General features: G+C 51.3%; 1 protein-coding gene and 1 gene segment (V, D, J or C); both read right to left on the bottom strand.

Annotated features, from left to right (window-relative positions):
* Positions 1-22896, bottom strand: part of LOC104477806 (M1-specific T cell receptor alpha chain-like) — a 117313-nt gene that overhangs the window by 78856 nt on the left and 15561 nt on the right. The window lies entirely within an intron of this gene.
* On the bottom strand, positions 6293-7307 carry LOC147597852 (Ig heavy chain V region 6.96-like). The segment is given in 2 exon segments: positions 6293-6761; positions 6986-7307. Coding segments are annotated over 2 exon segments (402 nt in total).

Genomic DNA, 22896 nt, shown 5'->3' with positions numbered 1-22896 from the left:
CAGCTTGATGGGGATCTGGCAGCCACTCAGGGTTAACCCACCAGAGTGGCAGAGGCAGCTAATGGTATCCGCGTGAGGAGTGTTGCCAGCAGGTCGATTGAGTTGGTCCTTCCACTCTACACAAAACTGGTGAGCGTACACCTCCAGTGTGTGGCACCAGCCCTAGCCCCAGCCCCAGCCCCATCTGCAGCCCCAGTGCTGTGAACAGGCTGTCGGCCCACAGTGTCCCCAGGCAGGACCCTCTTTGTGCACTGCAGCCCAAGCCTGCCCTCTCCTCACTCCCATCCCCTGCCTGCAGGGACCAGGACACATAGACAAGGCTCTGCTGCCATTCCAAAGGAGCTCAACAAGCTGAAGAAATGGGCTGACAGCAACCTCATGCCCTTCAACAAGGGCAAGAGCGAAGTCCCCAGGGGCAGACTGGGGAGCAATAAGCCCCTGCACTAGAGGAGGCTGGTGACAGCCCAAATGGAAATTACATTATCAAAAAAAGATTCAAGGGTTCTGATGGACAACAGCCTGACCAGAAATGAGCCCTTCCAACAAAGAAGGCTAATGATACCCTGGACTCCACTGGAGAAATTAGCCAGCTCCAGAATCATCTCCTGAGGTGCCTTCCAACCTCTACCTTCCTGTGTTTCTGTGAAGAGTCACAGGCACATTCATGGCTTTGTGGATGATATCATAGAATCATAGTATCATCGAATGGTTTGAGCTCAAAGGGACCTTTAAGTTCACCTAGTTCTAACAGCCCTGCACTTCCACCAGACCAGGTTACTCAAAGCCCCGTCCAGCCGGGCCTCAAACACTGCCAGGGATCAGGTATCCACAACTTCCCTGGCAAACTGTTATGGTGCCTCACCACCCTACAGTACAGATGTTGTTTGTATCTATGGTGTTTAGTCTCCTGTTAGATCTTACAGTTCTTCTGTCAAGTTGCAGACACAGGTACATGCACATGTGATGGGGTTGTACAACTGCGTACACAAACCCAGAACATGGCTTTGAACAGATGGTGAATAACATGCATCCCCATTTGACTGGTTGACTGGCAGCTTCCTGAGAGGCCAGGGTCCATGGTAGCATGATGGCAGCATGAGAGGTAAGGAGGAGAGAGTAGAGGTCCTTCCCCTCCCATCAGGATACAAGAGTACTCCCCAGAAATGCCGTTAGAAAGGGGGGCAGAAGAGGAGCCATTTTGGCTGTAATTGACATCTGGAAAAGTTCTACTTTAACCCCTCTTCTCCGAGCAGGGTCACCTAGAGCAGCTGTACTGAGCGTGGTTGGGATGGTGGTAACTTTCTCCATGGCAGTCTGTATGGGCAGCTGCAATGTTTCGTCACCAAAATGTGGTGATTACGAATCGATGTTTTACCTCCTGCTGAACAGTGCTTACTGTTCAGAGCATCAAGGCCTCCTTTGTTTCTCATGTTGCCCACCAGCTGTACAGCTCACCAAAAATGGCCAAAGAGACCTTCCATACCACATCAGGTCATGTGAAGCAATAACTGTGGGAGAAAGAAGGATGGACAGGGGATATTCAGAGTTACGATTTTTGTCTTTCCCAGGTACCTATTATGTGTCATGAAGGCCTGCTCTCCTGGAAATGGCTAAACATCTGCCTGCTGATGGGAAGTCAGGATTCAATTCTTTGTTTTACTTGGTTTCTCCATGCAACTTTTGCTTTACTTGTTAAACTCTCTTTAAATCAACAAAAAATTTTCTCACTTTTACCCTTTCAATTCTTTCATCCCATCCCACTAGAGCTGACTAAGCGAGCAGCCGTGTGTGCATTAGGTGCCTACCAGCGTTAGGGACAGTAGGCTGCCTAAGAAGTTCTGTTCAGTTCAGTTTTGAATTTCTCCAGGAATAGAGACTACACAGCCTCAGGTATCTACACACACTGATAAATGCTTCCATAGCATTTTTCTTTGCTGGAAGCCCAGAACTGGATGCAGAACTCCACTGTCTCACCCCAGTGCACAGCTCAAGAGCTGTCCATCCCAATGAACAAGGGGTCAGGATAAAATGCCAGGAGGCCACCATGGATAAGCAAGGTTAGGTTAGGGAAGTGCAGGCCAGCTGATGAATGGGATGGGGACCTGGCAACACAGGACATAGAAAGCGGCTGAGATACTGAATGCCTTACTTACCTCAGTCTTTACCTGCAAGACTGTCCTTCAGGAATCCCAGGTCCCAGAGGCCAGGAGGAAAGGAAGGAGTAAAGAACCCATTGCTGAATTCTTATCTAGTCCATAAGAAGTAGATTCGTCTACAGTGTTTCCAGGGTAGTCAGTGCCAAAAGTGTAACTAAATCCAGAATACACAACAACCACTCTCTCCTCTTCCTCCAAGAGCCATCTTTCTATTTTAGAAGGCTTTGACTTCATTTAAGCTCCATTTCCACTTCACAATCCCATGCTGATTGGTAGTGCAGAAGGGATGACCATGATGGCCTCCGTCTGTCTTTTATAAACTACCTGCTTCTATCCACTATACAACTGTAAGCTATGGCACTGCATCTCTGTGATCCCATAGCTCTACAGCCAAGCTGCAGAGGGAAAAATGGGCCGTGCTGGACAGCAGCCCAGGCAATGTGCACTAACTTGCACTTTACCATACAGAGTCTGAAGTTCCCAGAATCATAGAATCACAGAATCTTTAAGGTTGGAAAAGACCTCCAAGATCATCAAGTCCAACCACCAACCTGACACCACCCTGCCTACTAAACCATGTCCTGAAGTGCCACGTCTGCACGTTCTTTGAACACGTCCAGGGATGGTGACTCCACCACTTCCTTTGGCAACCTGTTACAGTGCCTGACCACTCTTTCTATAAAGAAATTTTTCCTGATAGTCTATCTAAACCTCTCCTGCTGCAACTTGAGGCCATTTCCTCTTGTCCTATCACTAGTTACGTGGGAGAAGAGACCAACACTCACCTCCCTGCAACCTCCTTTCAGGGGGATGTAGAGAGCAATGAGATCTCCCCTCAGCCTCCTCTTCTCTGGATTAAACAATCCCACTTCCCTCAGCTGCTCCTCACCAGCTTCAGTGCCCTTCTCTGGACGTGCTCCAGCAACTCAGTGTCCTTCTGGTACTGAGGGGCCCAAAACTGCATGCAGTATTTGAGGTGCAGCCATCACCAGTGCCGCGCACAGAGGTAAGATCACTTCTCTGTTCCTGCTGGCCACACTGTTCCTGATACACGCCAGACTGCTGTTGGCCATGGTGCTGTAGAACTACTTTGACCTTCTTCTGAGGAAGGCGTGCAGGGTGCTGCTGGGACTTTAGAGCTGGTCCTAGGGGTGGCAGATTGTCCTCCCAGGGGTCCATGAGCCTTCATGCTGCTCCCATGTGGAAGCCCTTGAGCCCAGTTCCACTTGAACAGAGCACCCCTAGGCAGACATGCTCTGCTTCCTTACTCCTCCACTCGCTCACTCGTGCTGATACTTCTCCAGCTGCCTCTTCCTATCCAAGCCCCCCCAGACCCACCAGTCACAAAGGGCCTACAGGGCTCTGTGCAGCTGAGATCCAGGATGTACTTGGCAATGAAGGTCTGGAGTACATGTACAACTTCTTCTCACCCAGCTCATCCCCTAAAATTCATGTGCACAGGACTAAGAAGTCAACAGGCTGTTGGGGTGCCTCAGCAAAGCAGGAACACACTACTGTTCATGCTCATCCTACTCAGCAGGAACCCAGAGCTGCCCCTAGGAACTCTGCAGCCACACGACGGGACACCTACTGAGCCCTGACACAGTGTCACTCTCCTGATGGGTGCAATTGTTTGAAGGAGAGTTACCGAACCCACAGTGGCCCTCTACTCTGCCTCTCCACAGACCATCTGAATCCTTCCCCTCCACTCTCCATTCCTGGGTGCTCCAGTCTGGCCCCTTGGGAAGGGGATCAAGAACAAGAGTGGGAATGGGAGTTGCAGAGAGCAGAGGAACCCATTGAACCTGGAGGCTTGAGGCTGGGAAAAGAACCATGGGTATGCTTGGAGCTGCCCAAATGTGGTAGGACAAGCCAGGTTTCCTATGACCCCAAAGCCCATGGAGGGCTGGAGTGTTTTTCTGGCACACAACGCCCTCCATGTCCTCCTTGTTGGGGTTCCTCACAAAAATCAGTGCTGGTCTTCAGTGTACACGCAGAAGCATATATGCACATGGAGCCGACACACACAACACAATGAAGAGACTGTGCCCCTATGCGGGACAGCCACTCCAGATTATTCCTGTGAAGCCTCCATGGAGCCAACCACAAAACACCTGGCTGGATTTAAACTCTCTTCTTCCAGTTCTGCCCTGGTCCTGCCTGTGTGTCGTAGTTCAGTCCTGATCGGGACCAGGCTACGCAGTCTCTCTCTCGCTCCCCCCACTCTCCAAGAGAATAGGAGGAGATGATATAAGAAAAACGGCTCAAGGTTTGAGATAAGGACAGGGAGAGATCCTTAAAGTTACCATTATGGGCAAAACAGACTCGACTTGGGGAAAAACACTCATTTATTTCTAAAAAATAGCAGGAGAATGAGACAAGGAACAAGATAACCTCCCCCTCAACCCTCCCTCTTCCCGGGCTTAACATTATCTCTACTACCTCCCCTCCCGAGCGGCACAGGGGGAAAAAGGGAATGGGGGTCGCGGTCAGTTCATCACACATTGTTAAATGCCACTATATCATCGTCGGGGGAAGAACTCCTTGCATTCCTCCTCTGCTCCAGCGTGGGGTCCCTCCCATGGGCCACAGTCCTTCATGAAACTGCTCCGGCGTGGGTCATCTCTTCCACGGGGTGCAGTCTCTCCAGAACAGCTGTCCCAGTGGGCCCTCCATGGGCCACAGCCTCCTTCAGGCATCCACCTCCCCGGTGTGGGGTCCTCCACGGGCTGCAGGTGAATCTTTGCCCCTCCGTGGACCTCCATGGGCTGCAGGGGGACAACCTGCTCCACCATGGTCTTCACCACAGGCTGCAGGGGAATCTTGGCCAGGAGCCGTGTTATTCCTCCCTGTCCTTCTTCACTGACCTTGGCGTCTGCAGCCGTTCCTCACAACAGGCTGGCAGACGCCTCTCAGGATCCTTTTTACATCCTATTCACTTCAACTTCTCATCTCCTCTCCACTTCTTGCAGCCGGGCTGGGCCGAGTTGGGCCCAATCGGCTGCCCAGCGGGAGGCCAGAGGGTGAGGCCTGCAAGGCCCATAAGGCTAACGCCTCCCCCTCTCTGCCCCCGCTCAACTGCTTCACATCTTCCTCCTTTTTTTTCTGTTTTCCCCTTCTTAAATACGTTATCGCAGAGGCGTTATCATGGGACATTCTGCTACCAATTGGCTCGGCCTTGGCCAGCAGCGGGTCCGCCCTAGGCCCGGCCAAGTCCACTGAATAAAGGGGAGCAACTTCTAGCAGTTTCCTACAGAAGCTACCACCTTAGGCCCCCCCCAACTAAACAAAACCAGAACACTGTGTTTCAAGCACTGTGCCCTTCTCCAGCTCCCTGCTGCTGCAGAAATAGGTGGCCGTGTGTGCAGCTGCTGACGAGAACACTGCCAGTGACAGCTGGCTCCTGGATGTGTTTGCAGAGCCGGTGACTCACATCTGGAAGGATGAAGCAATGTGCTGGAGTTCCGTCAAAGGACACTGCAACACCATATGCTGCCAGTCTGTGCCAGGAGTCTGACGGATCCAGTCCCAAGCACAGCTGCATCGGTGATGGGTACACCAGAGATGTGACAGGCAAGCGTGAGAGACTCTGAGACCTTCTCTACCATAGGGCCAGAATTCTCTGTCTGCTCCTGAGAAAGGGCACCTGCAAACCTGGGAGACAGGGGTGAATATGCAGGAAGAGCTCAAGTAATCACTTCAACTGCTCCACCACTTCTCTGAACTTATGCTTGTCATCTTCAGGATCCAGCAGCTACAAACACGCATGCTCACAAGCTCTTGCTCTGTTACAGTCTCAGAGCTGGGAGAGAAGCACAGACTCCCCCATTCTCCCAGTCAGCTCACAAATCACCTTCTGCACGTTCCCATTTGCTCTGCTTGCTCCTCAGGGAGCAAAACTCGTGGGCTGCTCTGAGTCGACCTAAACCGTGCCCAAAAGCAGAGCAGAGCTATTCACCCACCTCACCAGATGGGCCATGACTGGGTATCCATCCTACCGGCAACCGACGGAAACAGGCAAATTGTTTCTAAAGCTGAAGCGGTTTATGAATGTGAGGAGGTGTGAGGAGTGGCGTGAGGGACGGGAAGAAGGCAAGCAGAAGGGGTAGAGCAGGAGGAGACAGAATCTGGTAAAAACACCCCTGTGCGAACCAAATATTTGAAAGCTGTGTGTTGCAGCTCTCTGAGAGCAGCACTGAACAAATGTGGGACTCGCCTGTGCTCCAGCTGTGAGGCCCAGAGCGGAGACCCCGGCAGGAGGTTTCTGTTAAAGCTCAGTTGGATTTCCTGTCGCCGTGTCAGTGGCACAGAAGTAGCGGCCAGAGTCGTGGGGTTGCAGGGCACGCAGGGACAGAGATGACTCGGACCGGGAATTGTCCCGGGACACCGTGGCTCGACCCTGCACTGACTGCCCGAATCTAATGAATGAGGAATCATAGCTGATGTAGGACACCCACTCGGGTCTGCCACCGGGTGCCTGACGGTACCACCAGATCGCGTATTCGCCGAAGTCGAAGCCGGTGCCGCGGCAGGAGAGGAGCAGGGAGTCCCCGGGCGCTCGCAGCCCTCCGCCGGCCTCCACCAGCCTCAGCTGCGCCCACAGCCCTGCGGACGGAGAGCGCGGGCAGCCGGGCAGGGCGCGCCCCCGGCCCGCGGCCGTTCCCCCGCCGCCCCCCGCCCCGCCACAGCCACAGCCACAGCCACAGCCGCCACCCCCGTCTCTGCCGGCAGAGCCCCGCGCTCCCTCTCCCTCTCCCCGTCCCTGTCCCCTCGCTGTCCCCTCCCTCTCCCCTAGCCCGCGCTCGCTGCCCTCCCCGCCCGCCTCTCACCTGCCGGCCCCAAGGCCAAGGCCAAGGCCAAGGCCAGCAGCCACGGCCCCAGCCCGCCCGCCATCACGCCCTGCCGCGCCGGGGCCGGCCGGGGCACAAGGGCCCGGCGGGAGCCGCACAGGAGCCCAGCGGAGCCGCGCTCGGGCCCGCTCCTGCCCGCCCCGCCGCCTCGGCCCCTCGCCGGGGCAGCGCCCACGCCTCTGCCCGCCCACGACAGACCCGCCCCGGCCCGGCCCCCGCGGCCGCGGCCCCTTCGGGGCAGGAGAAGCCGGGGCGGGGGGAGGGACGCGGGCCGGGGCCGTCGCAGCGGCCGAGCGCGGTAAAGCCCCGGCTGACGAAAGCTCCTGGCCCGCGGCTCCCAGCGCGGCTCCGGCGCTGTCCCGGTCGTCGCCCTGCCGAGCCCGGCCGAACAGGGGCGGGGCCTCGATGGGGGCCGGAATGGGGCCGACCCCAGCCCCCAAACACAGCCCCCAACAGCCCCAGCCCTGGCCCCAGCCCCAGTCTCGGCCTCAGCGCCTGGGTCGGGCTGTCGGTCCGCAGCATCCCCTCGCGGGACCCTTCCCGTGCCCCGCACCCCCAGCCCGCCCTGCCCTCACTCCCGTCCCCTGTCCGAGGGGAAAAGAGACGCAGTTCAGAAATGATCCCCCCACTCCTTCCCCCTTGCCCCACACTCCTCTCCACACCGCAGAGCTTCTTCTTCCCCCCGCCGCTGCAGCCCCGCAAGCCCCGACCATCCCTCCCACGTCTTGCAGCCGGTTCTCGCCCTTGTTTGCTGCTGGGCTGTATCGCTGTCCTGTGCCTGACCAGTGACATCGGGCTGTGTCCGCTGTGCCTTCCAGCTGCAGCAAACAACAGAGGTGGGCAGCGGCAGATGCTGCTAGGGAGGTGCTGGGGCTGCAGAGATCCATTCGGGCTCTTGGAAACCAAATCTCCTCTTCATCCGTCCCGAGATGGCCAATAATCCCATGGACACGGCAGTCCACGTAGCCAGAACGGCTTCATTTTAACATCACCCCGCTCCATGCTCCAGTTAGAGTCCTCTTACTCCCTTGGCACTGCTCTGGCCTGTGCCAGCTCTGAACCCAGACCCTGAGAGGTGGTAAAGAGAAACCAGGTGGAATTGCCAGAGCACGCTTGGGTGCCTTTTCCTGTCGCTCCTGCCAGGACATAAGAAGGTGTCCTTCAGATCCAGTGTGGTCATGCCCAGCGGACTGCAGTTATGGTTGTCCTTATGGGAAATCCTCTTGTGGGGGACAGGAGCTGTGTGGCTGTAGGAGGCTCCCTGTACTGTCCTCTGGGGAGAACAGGCCAAGCTGTGTCCTGCCTGGGCTGTGGGCTGCCCAGACCAAATTGCCTTTGGGTCCCCAGTGCTAGCAAACAGTGAGCACAATCCCGGGAGGACCTCATAATCATCCTTGTCCTCCTCCTCCTCCTCATCATCATAATCATCTTCATCTTTATCTTCATCATTCATGATTTTATTAATATTCATCTTTATCAATCATCCTTATTTGATGATTTGGTGCTGTTAGGGGATATCTTTTATTAACGTGTAGAGCCTCATGCCTCACCGGCTGCAACGCTATTGGTCACTGAAGTATTTCTTAGTTCTAAAATGCTTTCCTTAGCTTTTCTCTTTATTGGCAATTTCCAAAGAAGTTGCCTTCATACTGACTGGGGTGTGGGAGGATCTCAGCGTTGAACCACATACAGCACAGAGAAGGACACCCTGCCCAGCCCTGAGGCATTAGGTAAAAGCTGCTTCCCTGCTCCTTGGCTGCTCTGCAAAGAGGAGCAAGATGACAGTCTCTGGTCCATCAGGTAGCTGTGTAGAGGGTTAGGGCTGGCCAGGAGCAAAGCAGAGACATGGATTCCCCAGCTCTGTCCACAGCTGGGTCAAGACCTTGGCCAGCAGCACTGGCTTCTATGGTGTCAGCTGCAACTGGAGGTTATGTCCAAGGGTGTTGATTATTTCCTTGAGGGGTGTTGGATTCTGTGTGAGGAAGGGAGGAAAGCTAAGAGTGTCTTGACTCATCTGCAATCGTCGAGTGGTCCAGCATTTGGGAGTCCCTCATCTAAATACCTCTGCACAGATGGGGTCTTGAGAAAAGTAGGGTGGAGTTGGGATGGGAGGTATTGGAAAGGTTGAGATAAGAAGGAGAGGATCATTTCAGGGACAAAAGCACTGCCAAGGCTGAAAGATCCAGAGCCTCACCCCTCCTGTGCTCTTCTTGCAATGCACATTTTGCACGAGCGGAAATGGGGCTTAGCTTAATGTGGTGTCTCAGAGCACAGTAGTAAGTCGCAGTGTCTTGGAAAGAGACAGTCTCTATTTGTAAGGGAGCTGTTTTATTTTCGTAGACCACCATGGAGAATCGGCCGTTGTGGAACTTCTCCTTTCCTGAAGCTCTAAACGCTTCCAGGAGAAATGTGAAGGTTTCCCCTGGGAGCTGGCGGTACCAGATGAAATTCAAAGTGCTGTCAGTGTCTTCCTTGGTGGACTGGCAGAGCAGAACCACTCGCTGTCCAGCTGTGGCTGACACCTCAGAGAAGAATTGCTTCTGGGGGTCACCTCCAGCAAAACCTGCAACACAAGCAGAAATGTGTCTGCAGAGCAGCTTGCTTCCTTCTCTCACTTGGTCAGTGTTTGCGGATGTGTTTTCCTCAAAATTGCTGTCTTTCCAAAGAAAAGGAAAGTTCACATGTCTACATCCATCACCTCTCTGCATTTCTCCCTCTCCTCATCATCTTGTCAGCACGGACCTTCACGAAGCCTACGAGAAACTGTGGGAGACAATAGGAAGCTCACACATACACTCACCTGACTGCATGAGCAGGACATATGCTGGCACAGCCACGGTGAAGATCATTTTTCCTGGCTCCAGGATCCCTGTCCCTTGGGAGACTCACAGCACACTACACAGTAAGGCACTCCTGGCAGCACAATGAAAGGGCTGCATCATGCAGAGTGTGCCCGAGCGTGTGTGACATTGTCACACCTCTGGGGTGAGGAGGACAAGAATGAGGCCCATTGACCTTTTGCCTTTGCTTCTCTTTCCAGCAAAGTGGGCAGTCGCAGTGGCTTCTTGCCCTTTTCCCTGGATTTCCCTCTCCCTTCAGAAGATTTGCTCTGTAAGGGAACTTCTCTCCCTGGCTGTAGAGTGCACCTGCTTTTGTGTGCTCTTTGTTGGTGGGAGGGCTTTTGAAGGCACAACGGCTCCTCATAATGCTCAGGGCTCTGGGAAATGCGGGTGTAGTGTTTTTTTCAAGAGGTTTCAGGTTTCTCTTAGTTGAGCCTCTGTTATTTTGGAAGCAGCTGCTCAGTATTCCTCCATGCACGTGGACTCGGAGAGAGAGGAGGGAAGCTGATAAGGAGGAAAGAAAGATATTTTAATGGGTGAACTGAAACTGAAATCTCCCCAGGTGGTGAACATCCCCTGCACAAAGTAGCCACTGTTCTTGGTGGACTGGGCAGTACCCAGAAGGTAGCTGGGCTCACTGCTCTCAAATGACCAGTTCCAGAAGAAGGAGGGATGTCAGTGGGAGGAGCTGATGGTGCAGGTGACTGCAGTGGAGTGCCCAAAAAATGTGAGCACCTTGAGAGTCAATGGGGAGGAGCTGGTTTGGTGCCCTGCTTGTGGGAGGGCAACAAGGTACCCACACTTCCCCCTTTGGACACAAAGGCCAAAGTCCTGCACCTGGGGAGGAACAAGCATCTGCAGCAGTATCTGCTAAGGACTACTCAGCTGTAAAGGAACTTTGCAGAAATGACCTGGGTGGTCCTGCTGGACATGAAGTTGACAATGAGCCAGTAATGTTTTCTTGCCTCAAACAAGGAGCTCATAAAGGAAACCTCATCCTTTTGTACTCTCTAGCAGTTTAGACAACAGCTGTGTCTTGGGCTGGTAACGAACAGAGAGGTGACTTCCAGTTGTGCTGAGGCACTTCAAATACTGTCATATTGAATTAAAGTAAGAACCAAAACTAGTGTCATCCATCCTTATTGGAGCATGAAATCATCAGTAGTGGAGTGTGTGCTTTGCAGGGGTGGGAAAAGGAAGGCTGAAGATAACAAAAGTTGCATTTCAGTGCCTGTGAAGGATTGAAGAAGAAGTGAGGACAATTCTCTGCCAGGTTTATTCTGTTGTTGTTCAGCTGTACTTAGGCTTCCTGTGGCTCTGGCTGTTCTGTGGAGCTCATGGACAGAGGACTGAAGGGACTAGCAAATTCCCTCATTACGAGTGACATACAAGGACAAACAAACATGCACATGCTCATGTGCAGCTGTGCAGAATCATACAAAAATCTGCTCTGACAAACACTTGAACAAATCCTTCACGCAGACAAGTGCAGACAAGAGAACATATGCATAAACATGACCGATGGTACACTCAACTGGGGAAATCCTGAGGACAGCCTCAACAGGGATTGTGTGGAGCATTCTGGGGAAGGACAAGGCCTGAAACATCCTAATGATGTTGTTTGGGTACGGAGAGGGACTGTACAGAGAGAGGAGGTGTATTGGGAGCCTTGTGGAACACACTGTATTCCAGAAGTCAGTGATCTTGGGCAAGAGATATGTGCTCTGCTGGGCGTTGCATGAAAGACTTGAGAAGCCTATCTATTAGCATGAGTAGCTGCTGCAAGGGAATCTGCTGGAGCGGTCGATTCAGCCTGTGCTGCACACTGGTGAGTGTTATGGCAGAAATAACCTTCCAGTGTGTAAGGAGAAGATGTAAGATTTTGTTTTGTTTTGTTTTTTACACAAAATAAGAGGCACCACAGCATGGGAGAGAACCGAAAGCTCTTTCTGGAAGGGATGTGTGCAGTGTGTCTCAGGAAAATCCACCTGGGTCTCTACAATGCTGCATGAATCTGGAATTTCCAGCATCTGAAGGAATGTAAGGTTTACTTACTTACTATTTTTCTCTTTTTATTCTGTCTTACTAAACCAGACATTTAATTGCACCGTTTGTTGTCAGACCTTTCTTTCTAAGAAAGGACACTGCACCACGTCTCTCCCTCGACCTCCCTCCCTAGTGTAGAGCTGGAGGACGCAGAAGTGGCCACTCCTGGGAGCAGTGTTATTTGCAATAGGGTCAAACCCAGGAGATGGGCCACTTCGTGACTACAGGGTCACAAAAAGACCCAAAGGTGCAACTCAGACAGACATAATTTACTTGACTCCTCCAGCATATGAGCAGAATTCTCTGGCCACACAGATATGTTTTGCTCTGGAAATTCTTGGGCTGTTCATCCTGTCACGCAAAAGATGTCTTCACTGGGGAATGTGCATGGAATAAAACAGTAAATGAAAAGACAGCAATTCAGAAAGCCAAAATACAACCCACAGCATCAGCTGTGATGTTTTGCATTCAGGATGAGCTTGTCAGAAAATAACCACCTCTACAAGGGATGTCTCTGTCAGCCTGGGACAGTAAAGGTCTGTGATAAAAGCCAGCCCAGCTCCTCACTTTCTCATCTGCTTCTCTTGCCTCCTTCCCCTTGGGAACCGTGTGAGTCTGAAGCTCCTTCTCCTTCTCTGCTTTCTCTAAAAAGAGGTCTCACCTCAGCGCACCTCTCAGCTGACACCAGCTTTGTTGGATGCTAGATCTTGGAGATGCTTGTTGTGGGAGAGGGAGGTTAGATGTGGAGGGAAGCTGGAACTGTACTGAGGTGGCTTCTTTGCCACTCAGGGGCTAGGCAGGAGCTGCATAGGAGCTGGTGGCTCTTTTTGGGTCCTAGTAGGTTGAGGCCAAGAAGCCCTCATACATTTCTGCACAACCTCCGTCTGCATATGTCTTGGCTCCGTCACAATATGATGACAGGCTGATTATCATGCATCTCCATGTTTTGCTTTCTCCCTGCCCTCTCTCCCAGGTGCACCTGGGACCCCAAGACATGTCCTGCTACAACTGGTGCAAGCTGTGGTAGCCCTGTCAGTCCTGTGGCCTGACCCTACTGGCCAACAGCTGCAATAAGCCCTTTCTCAAGTAGTGCCAGGACTCCACTGTCATCATCCAGCCCTTTGCTGTGGTGGTAACCCTGCTTGGACCCATACTTAGCTACTTCCTGCAGAGCACTGTTGTGAGCTCTTCCACCTCTGCTGCTGTTGGCAGCACCCTCAGCTGTGACAGAGTGCCCATCTCAAGCTGCTGCATCTCAGAGAAAAATCTTACCTATCTCCCTCTCAACTCCTCTGCTGCTGCACAGCCTGCTCACTTGCAACTGGTCAAGTTCTGTCTTCTCCATGCATATGCGAATTATAGCTCTGTAATCTTCCTTCAAAGTCTGACCTTGCTTCCAGAGATTATAATTTTTTTTTTCCTCTTGAGTTCCATGAGGTCTTCTGCCCCACTTGCTTAACTTAAGATGCAAAGCAATTGCCTGGTTCTGTGCTTTTAAAAGGTGTTTCTTAAAAACTGACCACCACTCATGGATTCTAAAGCCTTCAAAAGAACTTTCCCAGGGAACAATCTCAGAATGGAAGCTGATGACTTCCAGCACCAAGTGAAAGGCTCCACATAAGGGCTTACAACTACAAAATAGGTTCACCACCCTCTAAGTTAAAGAGGAGCTACATGTGCCTTGAAGCAAAGGATCTGGTCCATCTGACCCTAAACCATGCATGGCCACCAGGAAGAAGTGGCATGTGATCCTTACGGGTGACTCCCTGCTGCAGACAACAGAGGCATCAATGTGCCAACTTGGACTGTCATCAGGAGAAGTTTGGTACCTGCCAGATGCTGGGATCTGGGATGTTGTGGAGGGACTGGTAAAGCTCTTTGTGCTCTCTGACTGCTACTCCTGCTATTATTTCTTGCGAGCACAAATTATACTGCAGGGGAAACCTGTACAATATCAAAAGTCGTTACAGAGCTCTGTGGGAAGTGGTCAAGGGTATGGGGGCCCAGATGGTGTTATACTCTAGCCCACTGGTGAGGGTAAAGAGTGCGAGGAGGAAGGCACTGATAATACAGCTCAGTAATTAGCTGTGGAATTGGAATAGACAACAGGGTTTTAGGTCCTACAACCATGGAACCCTGTTTGCTGAGCAGCATCTGCTCAGGAGAGGTGGGATCCACCTTACCAAAAGAGGCAAAGTTATATCTGCCAGTAGAATGACTGACTGGTAAGGAGGGCTTTAAACTAGGAGTCGTGAGAAAGGGAGAGAGTAACCCACAGTCCTTTCAGGGAGTGCCAGGCACAGTCGATGAGCAAAGGGCCTGGGGTGATGTGCCAGGAAGGGATCACAAAATCAAGAAAATAGGTCTTGACTGGAGTCACCTTTAGCACTTGCATGTAAGCAAGGAATTGCCTACGAGGCATCACTGTGAAGTCCCCAAAACGCTTTCTAGGAGTTCACCATGTTTGGCTGCCTCTGTCAAGTGCCTGTACACTAACGCAAGCAACATGGGGAATAAACACCAGGAGTTAGAGAGCTATGTGCAGTTGCAGACCCACAATCGTATTGGGATCACAGAGACGGAGTGGGATGGCTCCCATATCTGGAGTGTTGCAATGGAGCAATGCAATTGAGGTCCATTGAAAAGGGCAGGCTGTGAAGACAAGAGCGGCAACTAGCCCTTTCTGTGAGAGGGCAGCTGGAGTGACTGGAGCTCTGACAGGGGATGATATGCCAAGTGAGGTCTTATGGGTAAGAAAGAAAAAGAAGATAGGTGAGGGTGACATCCGCTATAGGTGGCCTGACCAGCAAAAATAAGCAGATGAGGCCCTCTACAGGTAGACAGGAGCAGCTTCACATTCACAGGCTCTGGGGAACTTCAGTCACCACAATATCTGCTGGAGACAACGCAGCAGATAAGCAAGCCAGGAGGTTCCTGAAGTGCATGGATGACAACTTCATCACCAAAGTGACAGAGAATCCAACGAGAACAGGTGTTCTACTGGACCTCATACATATCAAGCAAGAAGGGCTTGTTGGTGGGTGTGAAGATCAGAGGCAGCCTTGGCTGCAGTGACCATGAAATGATGGATTTCAGGATCCATGAAGACCATGGTGAAGTAGGTTGTCCCCCTGCAGCCCATGGAGGTCCACAGAGGAACAGAGATCCCCCTGCATCCCATGGAGGACCCCACAAAAGGGCAAGTGGATGCCTGAAGGAGGCTGTGGCCCGTGGAGGGCCCGCTGGGATAGCCATTGCAGAGGGACTGCACCCCGTGGAAGAAATGACCCATATTGGAGCAGTTTCACGAAGGACTGTGGCCCACGGGTGGGAACCCACAATGGAGCAGGGGAGGAATGTGAGGAGTTCTTCCCCCAGTGATGAAGCAGTGGCGTGAAACAACATGTGACTAACTGAGCATAACCTCCCTTCCCTGTCCCCCCACTGTGCCACTTGGGGCGGGGAAGGTGGTAGAGATAATGTTAAGCCCGGGAGGAGGGAGGGGTGGGGTGTGTTGTCTTGTTCTCTGTCTCATTATCCTGCTTTGCTTTTAGTAATTAATGAATAGTTTTCCCCAAGTCAAGTCTGTTTTGCCCATAATGGTAACTTTAAGGATTTCTTCCTGTCTGTATCTCAAACCTTGAGCCTTTTTTCTTATATTACCTCTCTCCCTATTCTCTGAGAGTGTGGGGGAAGTGAGAGAGATACTGCATAGTCTGGTTTCAATTGGGGCTAAAATATGACAAGTGCACAGAGGTACAAGGCGCTGTCAGACACCCCAACTTCCTCCAGCTGCAGGAGGCTGTATTTCCCTGTGGTGTTCAGCAACATGGTGAAACAGCCACTTTGCTTGGGACCAGTTTCTACCTGATACAAGATATGCTGTGGGGCTTGTCCTTTCCTCTGTTGGTACCAGAACAAGCCATTAAAGTCAGTGGTCTTGTAGGCACATAGTTTTTGAAAGGTGTATCTCTCCTCTACTGTGACTTGTCCTTCTTGCTGAGTGATGGTGATCTGCCCCATGGTGCCTGGAAGTAAGCAAGGATCAACAACTGTGCAGGGAAAGGCTCCAAGATGCAAAACAAGAGTGGATGCAAAGTGTCAGAGCAGAAGGCTCCCTGTCACTTTTGCTGCAGCCAGAACCCCACGGATAGGAACAGCAAGGTGCTGTGTATATTTGAGTAGGAGATCTCAGACCTCAGCTCTGCATGGATCCCACAGTACAATAATGCTAATTATCTCCCAGAGGGTTACCCCCAGAGGAGAGCTGTGCTTTCACCCAGGTCTTCAGTCCCCACTCTCATGCTGCCCAGATTCTCCAGGGAACAGCCTGTAATGCCTGGTCCTGCTGTGCTGGGTCCAGGACACCTCCAGCAGAGTAACAGACCTGGGAATGCCTGTGAGAAGTTTCATCCTGCTCTCTGTTCCCCATTCCCTGTTGTCTCAAAAGGCTCTGAGGTCAAGGAATGGAGGGGAGGGAAAAGGAAGCTCTGGCAGTTTAAACATGCAGGAGGAAAGGCTCTCCAGGGCACTCTGTGAGACATGTGGCATCCAGGAGAGAGACTCATAAGAAGGTGAGTGGGATGAGAGAGCTTTCATATCCCTGCAGCAACTTTCAAAAGTCCTGTGCATAGGAAAATGTGTACTGCCAAGATAGAACAGAGCTTCTGCAATGACATGTCTATGAAACACTGGGCCTAGACAGATCAGAAGAGAGAGACAGAGGGAGGTGGATAGTTGGCAAGAGAAGAGGAAGGCAAAGGGTCTAAGACGACCAGGAGAGCAGATTTCTCTTGATCTCATCTTTTCTTTTCCATCAGTGAAAGCATCTTGAGAAACCAGGTGCGAAACCACACTTGCTCTCTGATGTTTGCTAACATTTGCCCATATTTCAACAGCAGCTTCCTGCAGAGAACTGTTGAGGGGGTGGGGGGGTCTCCTGGGAAGAAGATAAGTCAGGACTCCACTCAAAGCCAATGCCTACCCAGTGGTTGCATCAGGAAGGGAGTGAGGATGAGATAGCCAAGGTGCATGCTGAGACCAATCCTCCTGTATGTGTGAGACAGACTCAAAAAACCCCCATGTTCTCACCAAGAGCCCTGCAAGAGCAGAGCTGCCGGAAATGATTCTGCAAAGGGAACAAAGAATTAAATGGGGAAGAAAATTGCTTGCTTTTAGCAAGTCTGAAATGCCCATGCTGTGGTCTTCCCTCCTCCAGTAGTGACATTTATTGCTCCTGCAGACAACACCTGCTTTGCTAAGGTGAGGATTTTTATGGGAGATAGGTCTGCACTTGGTGACCAATCTCTCTGACACATCCTCCTGTGCAACACCTTGGGAGTCTTTCTTTCCTTGATGCCTTATGTCTCCTATCTCACTAATCTCAAGACCATGGTTGAGTTGGCCTCTCCTGGCTCCTGCATGGTGTCTAACCCCAGGCTCCTCTCAGCACACCCCAAGGCTGCAGCTCTCACAAACATGATGGTCAACACCCCCAGCCCTGCAGACACCTACTACTCTGCTCAGCCTCCCAGGCACTGTGGGCTTTCTCACTCTATCCAAAAGAAGATATATCAGGAACAAATAAATGAATTTTCCTGCCATCCTGCCCATGCTGTCTCATAAATAAGCTTCTGAAAAGCTCATTAGGTAAAAAAAAAAAAAAAAACCAAAAACAAACCAAAAACCTCTATTCCAGATAAATGGTCCTTTCACTTGACCGTAACCTTTCTGTTCTCCATTTCCTCAAAATCAGTTGTATCTGTATTTGTCTTCTCCTTACTTCTAGCCTTTAACAAACAAACCTGCCAAAATATTTTACTCTTTCCATAGCATGTGGGCTGGACAGGACCTCTGCAAATCACCCATTCCAAGTCCCTGCTCAGAGCAGGTCTCATTAGACGAGGCTGGTCAGAGCTGTGTCTGTCAATTCTTGAAAATGTACAAGGCCAGAGTGTGCACGTCTGTGGACATTGCATTCCACTACTTGAGAATTTTCAGGATTAAAAAAAAAGGTGAAAAAGAAAGAGTTTCTAATATGTAAATAGAATTTCCCAGGTTCCAAATTGTGTCTGTTGCCTCTTGTCCTACTGCTGTGTACCATTGAGAAGAGCCTGGCTTCGTCTTTTCCACATCCTTGGAGCACATATTTGTGGACACTCATAATATCTCCCTTGAGCCTTCTTTTCCTAATGCCTCATTCCCTCAGGCTCTCTTGTTGCTTCATGTCCTCAAGCCTCCTGATTGCCTTGAGGGCTTCCACTGGACTTGCTCCCAAATGTCAGCATATTTCCTATATACCGAGGAGCCCCAGAATGAAGATAGGACCCCAGGCATGTTCTCATAAGTGACAGACAGAGGAGAAGGATCACTTCCCTGTGTCTGCTGGTTACATTTTTTCTGATATCTCAGAGTGCAGTAGGTGTGCTTTACCACAAGGGCACACTGGTGACTCGCCTGAAGGCCATTGACTACAAGGCATCCCCTGCCTTTCCAGCTGTCTGACCTATAACCTCTGTCTACAGCATGGTCCAAATTATGACAAGAAGCTGAAAGGTGCCTGTCTCCAGAGAAACTGTTGCTTTGAAGAAAAATTCTGTTTTGTTGTGTTCCACCTGGATGGCCACTTCTGGTGAGAACTGCAGCACAAACTACTTTTGAATATGACCTACAAAGCCAGAAAGGTATTGCAACTTTGGCTGGCTCTATACCCATCTGTGTATCACTTTGTTGGCTTTCTCACTGGACTCGTTCTCCACTTCACTTTCTATAAATTACCAAAGGCTGGTCCATGTATCTGAGCAGGCTCAAGGTTCAGCCAATTCCTAGATGCAGCACAAGGAAATAATCTTCCCTCCTTGGGCTAATTTGGACAGAAAATAAATCACGGGAGCAATCACGTCTCCTGCCAACACCCATTCTCTCCAACAATGACCATCAGTGGATGCTGAGGGAAGCACAGGAGCAAGAAAACAAGGTGACTTGTGTCAGTTGCGGAGGCAACAGCTTCGGTGTTGCCAGGATCTAGATCAGAGCATCCCAGTGCAGTGCACAGAGGGGATTCCCAAACCCAGGAGCCTCAGGGGGAGCTGAGAGAGATGTCAGGACCCGCCAGGAGCCTGCAGCTCATGTGACAGTGGCTGACAAGACCAAGGTAGAGCCAGGGGCAACAGCAGCACAGTCCCCCCCATGTTTGAAGCCAGCTCCTAGTGAGCGCCAGCGACCAGCGCGAGCAAAGAGGTCATGGCATGGCAGTTTGCACAGAAGGGTACACAGGGAGGGTGCTTCCTCTTTGAAAGAGGGATATTCCACTGGGCAAAAGGGAGACCCAAAGTACACATAACACAGCATGTTACCAGTCACCAAGACCTACCAGGCCTCATACATCCCACTGACTAGTATCCGCCACTGCTGTTTCATGTTGGCACTGGTGACACAGCCAGGAACAGCCTGAGAACTACCAAGAAAGAGCCCTGGAGCAACAGTTAAGGACTCTGGAGTGCAGGTAGCTTTTTCACCCATTCTCCCAGTCAAAGACAAGGGGTCTGAAAGGTCCAGTAGAATCCAGCAATTCAACAAATGGCTACAGGAATGGTGCCACGGTCAGGGGTTTGGCTACTTAGACCATGGGACTCTAAGAAACCTGGTCTACTGGAGGCTGATGGGGTCCAGCTAATAGAGAAGGGGAAGAGTGTCTTTGGCCAAAGGCTTGCCAGACTCATTAAGAGGGCTTTAAACTGAGATTGCCAGGGAAGGGGAACCACAATCCATCCCACTACTGTCAGTATGGTGCCAGTGCCAGCAACAGGTGCCTAGAACCTGGGGAAAGATCGCAAGTAAGTAGGAGAGCACCTAGAATGCAGCTTGAAAGAACTTCAGCCACTCCAGACAGCAAGATGGCTTCACTGAGGGCCCAGCTTAAGTGCCTCTGTGCTAAAACATGTAGCCTGGGGAACAAGCAGGAAGAGTGAGAGATATGTGCACGTTAGCAGGATTACAACCTTGTTGGCATCATGGACACAGGGTGGGATGGCTCCTATGACTGGGGAGTAGAAATGGAGGGATATAGGCTCTTTAGGAAGGACAGGCAGGGGACATGAGGAGGAGGTGTTGTGCTTTATGTCAATGACCAGCTGGAGTTCATGCAGCTTTGCCTGGGGATGGAGGAGGAGCAGGCAGAGAGCTTATGGGTTGTCGTAGTTCAGCCCCAATTGGAACCAGGGGTCAGGATTAAAGGAAGGGAAAGGACAGGTGACATTACAGTGGAGGTTTGCTACAGGCCACCTGTCCAGGAGGACTGAGTGGACGAGGCCCTCTACAGGCAGACAGAAGCAGCCTGATCACAAGCCCTGGTCCTCATGGGGGACTTCAACCACCCATCTGTTGGAAGGACCACACAGCAGGGCAGAGGCAGTCCAGGAGTTTCCTGGAACTCGTGGATGACAACTTCCTCCTGCAGGTGATAGAGGAGCTAATGGGGAGAGGTGCTATGCTGGACCTTGTCCTCACCAATAGGGAGGGGTGGGTGGGGAATGTGGAGCTCAAGGGCAGCCATGGCTGCAGTGACCATGAGATGGTGGTGTTCGAGATCCTTAGGGCAGCAAGGAGGGTGCACAGCAAGCTCTCTGCCCTGGACTTTGAAAGAGCAGACTTCATTTTCAGGGCAAAGTACCATGGGATAAAGCCCTGGAGAGAAGAGAGGACCAGGAAAGTTGGTTGATATTCAAAGAGCACCTCTTCCAAGCTCAGGAGCAATGCAACCCCATGAAGAGGAATTCAGGCAAAAAATACCAGGAGGCCTGCATGGATGAACAAGCAGCTTCTGGACCAACTGAAAATAAAGAAGAAAGCCTACAGAGTGTAGAAGCAAGGACAGGTAGCCTGGGAGGAATACAAAGAGATTGTCTGAGAGGCCAGGGATCAGGTAAGGCAGGCTAAAGCCCTGATGGAATTGAATCTGGCCAGGAATGTCAAAAGCAACGAGAAAAGCTTCTATAGGCATGTCGGGGACAAAATGAGGTCCGTGAAGAATGTGGGCCCTCTCTGGAAGGAAATAAGTGACCTGGTTACCCAGGACATGGAGAAGGCTGAGGTACTCAATGACTTTTTTCCCTTAGTCTTCACCGATAAGAGCTCTAGCCTCATCACCAAAGTTGTGGAAGGCAAAAGCCTGGTAGAATGAAGAACCACCCACTGTAGCAGAAGAGCAGGTTCGGGAACATCTGATGAACCTGAAGGTGCACAAGTCCATGGGACCAGATGCGATGCATCCATGGGTCCTGAGGGAACTGGCGGAGGAAGTTTCCAAGCCGCTGTCCACAATACTTGAGAGGTCATGGAATCTGGTGAGGTTCCCAACAACTGGAAAAGGGGTAACATAACCCTGATTTTTACAAAGGGGAACAAGGAAGACCCAGGGAACTACAGGCTGGTCAGTCTTTCTGTGCCTGGCAAGGTCATGGAGCAGATTCTCCTGGTAACTATGCTAAGTGACACAGAAAATAAGGAGGTGATTAGTGACAGCCAACACAACTTCACTAAGGGTTAATCCTGCCTGATTAATCTGATGGCCTTCTATGATGGGGATATAACATTGGTGGACAACGGATCTTGAAGGAAATGGTGATTTCACCTGCTTGATGACCAAAGAAGATTGAAAAAACAGACTGCTTAAGATATATGTGCATGTTTATGTTCTTTCTTTAGAACACAGTCACGGAACGGTCAGAACAGGATGAATCTTAAGACAAGAGGTACAGAGAAGATACTGGGCTGGAATGACACCCAGAAGTATGTGTGATTGCCAGACCGGAACGCCATCTGGAATGTGTGTGTGTGTTTGAAGTTGAGTGCTGTACAGAGTATGAAGAACATACAGTTCGGCTGTATTGTTCCTGCGATCGTTATCTGAAAATGCATAAGTAGCTGTTAAAGCTCCAACTACTAGTTTTAGAGGCATAACTCTGAGACTTGTTCTTTCAGTCCCCGCATGACATCATCCACCTGGACTTGTGCAAAGCATTTGACACTGTCCCGCACGACATCCTTCTCTCTAAAATGGAGAGATATGGATTTCACAGATGAATCACTCTGTGGACAAGGAACTGGCTAGTTGGCCACACTCAGAGAGTGGTGGTCAATGGCTCAGTGTTCAAGTGGAGACCAGTGACAAGTGGCATACCTCAGGGGTTAGTACTGTAACCCACACTGTTTAACATCTTTGTCCACACATGGACAGTGGGATAGAGTGCGCCCTCAGCAAGTTCACTGATGACACCAAGCTGTGTGGTGTGGTTGAGATGCTGAAGGGGAAGGAAGTCATTCAGAGGGACTTTGACTGGCTGGAGAGGTGGGCCCGTGACAACTTCATGAAGTTCAACCAGGCCAAGTGCAAGGTCCTGCACATGGGTTGTGGCAATCCCAGGCACAAATACAGGCTGGGCGGGGAATGGATCGAGAGCAGCCCTGAGGAGAGGGACTTGGGAGTGATGGTGGATGAGAAATTTAACACCAGCAGACAATGCTCCCTTGCGGCCCAGAAGGCCAACCGCATCCTCGGCTGCATCAAAAGAAGCATGGCCAGCACGTCAAGGGAGGGGATTCTCCCCCTCTACTCCACTTTCATGAGACCCCACCTGAAGTACTGCATCCAGCTCTAGAGCCCTCAGCATAAGCAGGTGTCATAGTTCAGGCCCAATCGGGACCAGACTATGCAGTATCTCTCTCACTCCCTCCACTCTTCGAGAGAATAGGGAGACATAATATAAGAAAAAGGCTCAAGGTTTGAGATAAGAATGGGGAGAAAACCCTTAAAGTTACCATTACAGGCAAAACAGACTTGATTTGGGGAAAACTATTCATTAATTACTAAAAGCAAAGCAGGATAATGAGACAGAGAACAAGACAACACACCCCACCCCTCCCTCCTCCTGGGCTTAACATTATCTCTACCACCTTCCCCGCCCCAAGTGGCACAGTGGGGGGACAGGGAAGGGAGGTTATGCT

The sequence above is a fragment of the Chlamydotis macqueenii genome, chromosome 25 (genome assembly GCF_036417535.1).
Source record: "Chlamydotis macqueenii isolate bChlMac1 chromosome 25, bChlMac1.mat, whole genome shotgun sequence".
Taxonomy (NCBI): Eukaryota; Metazoa; Chordata; class Aves; order Otidiformes; family Otididae; genus Chlamydotis; species Chlamydotis macqueenii.
The sequence above is the reverse complement of the archived record's forward strand: the minus strand, read 5'-3'. Positions and strand labels throughout refer to the sequence as shown.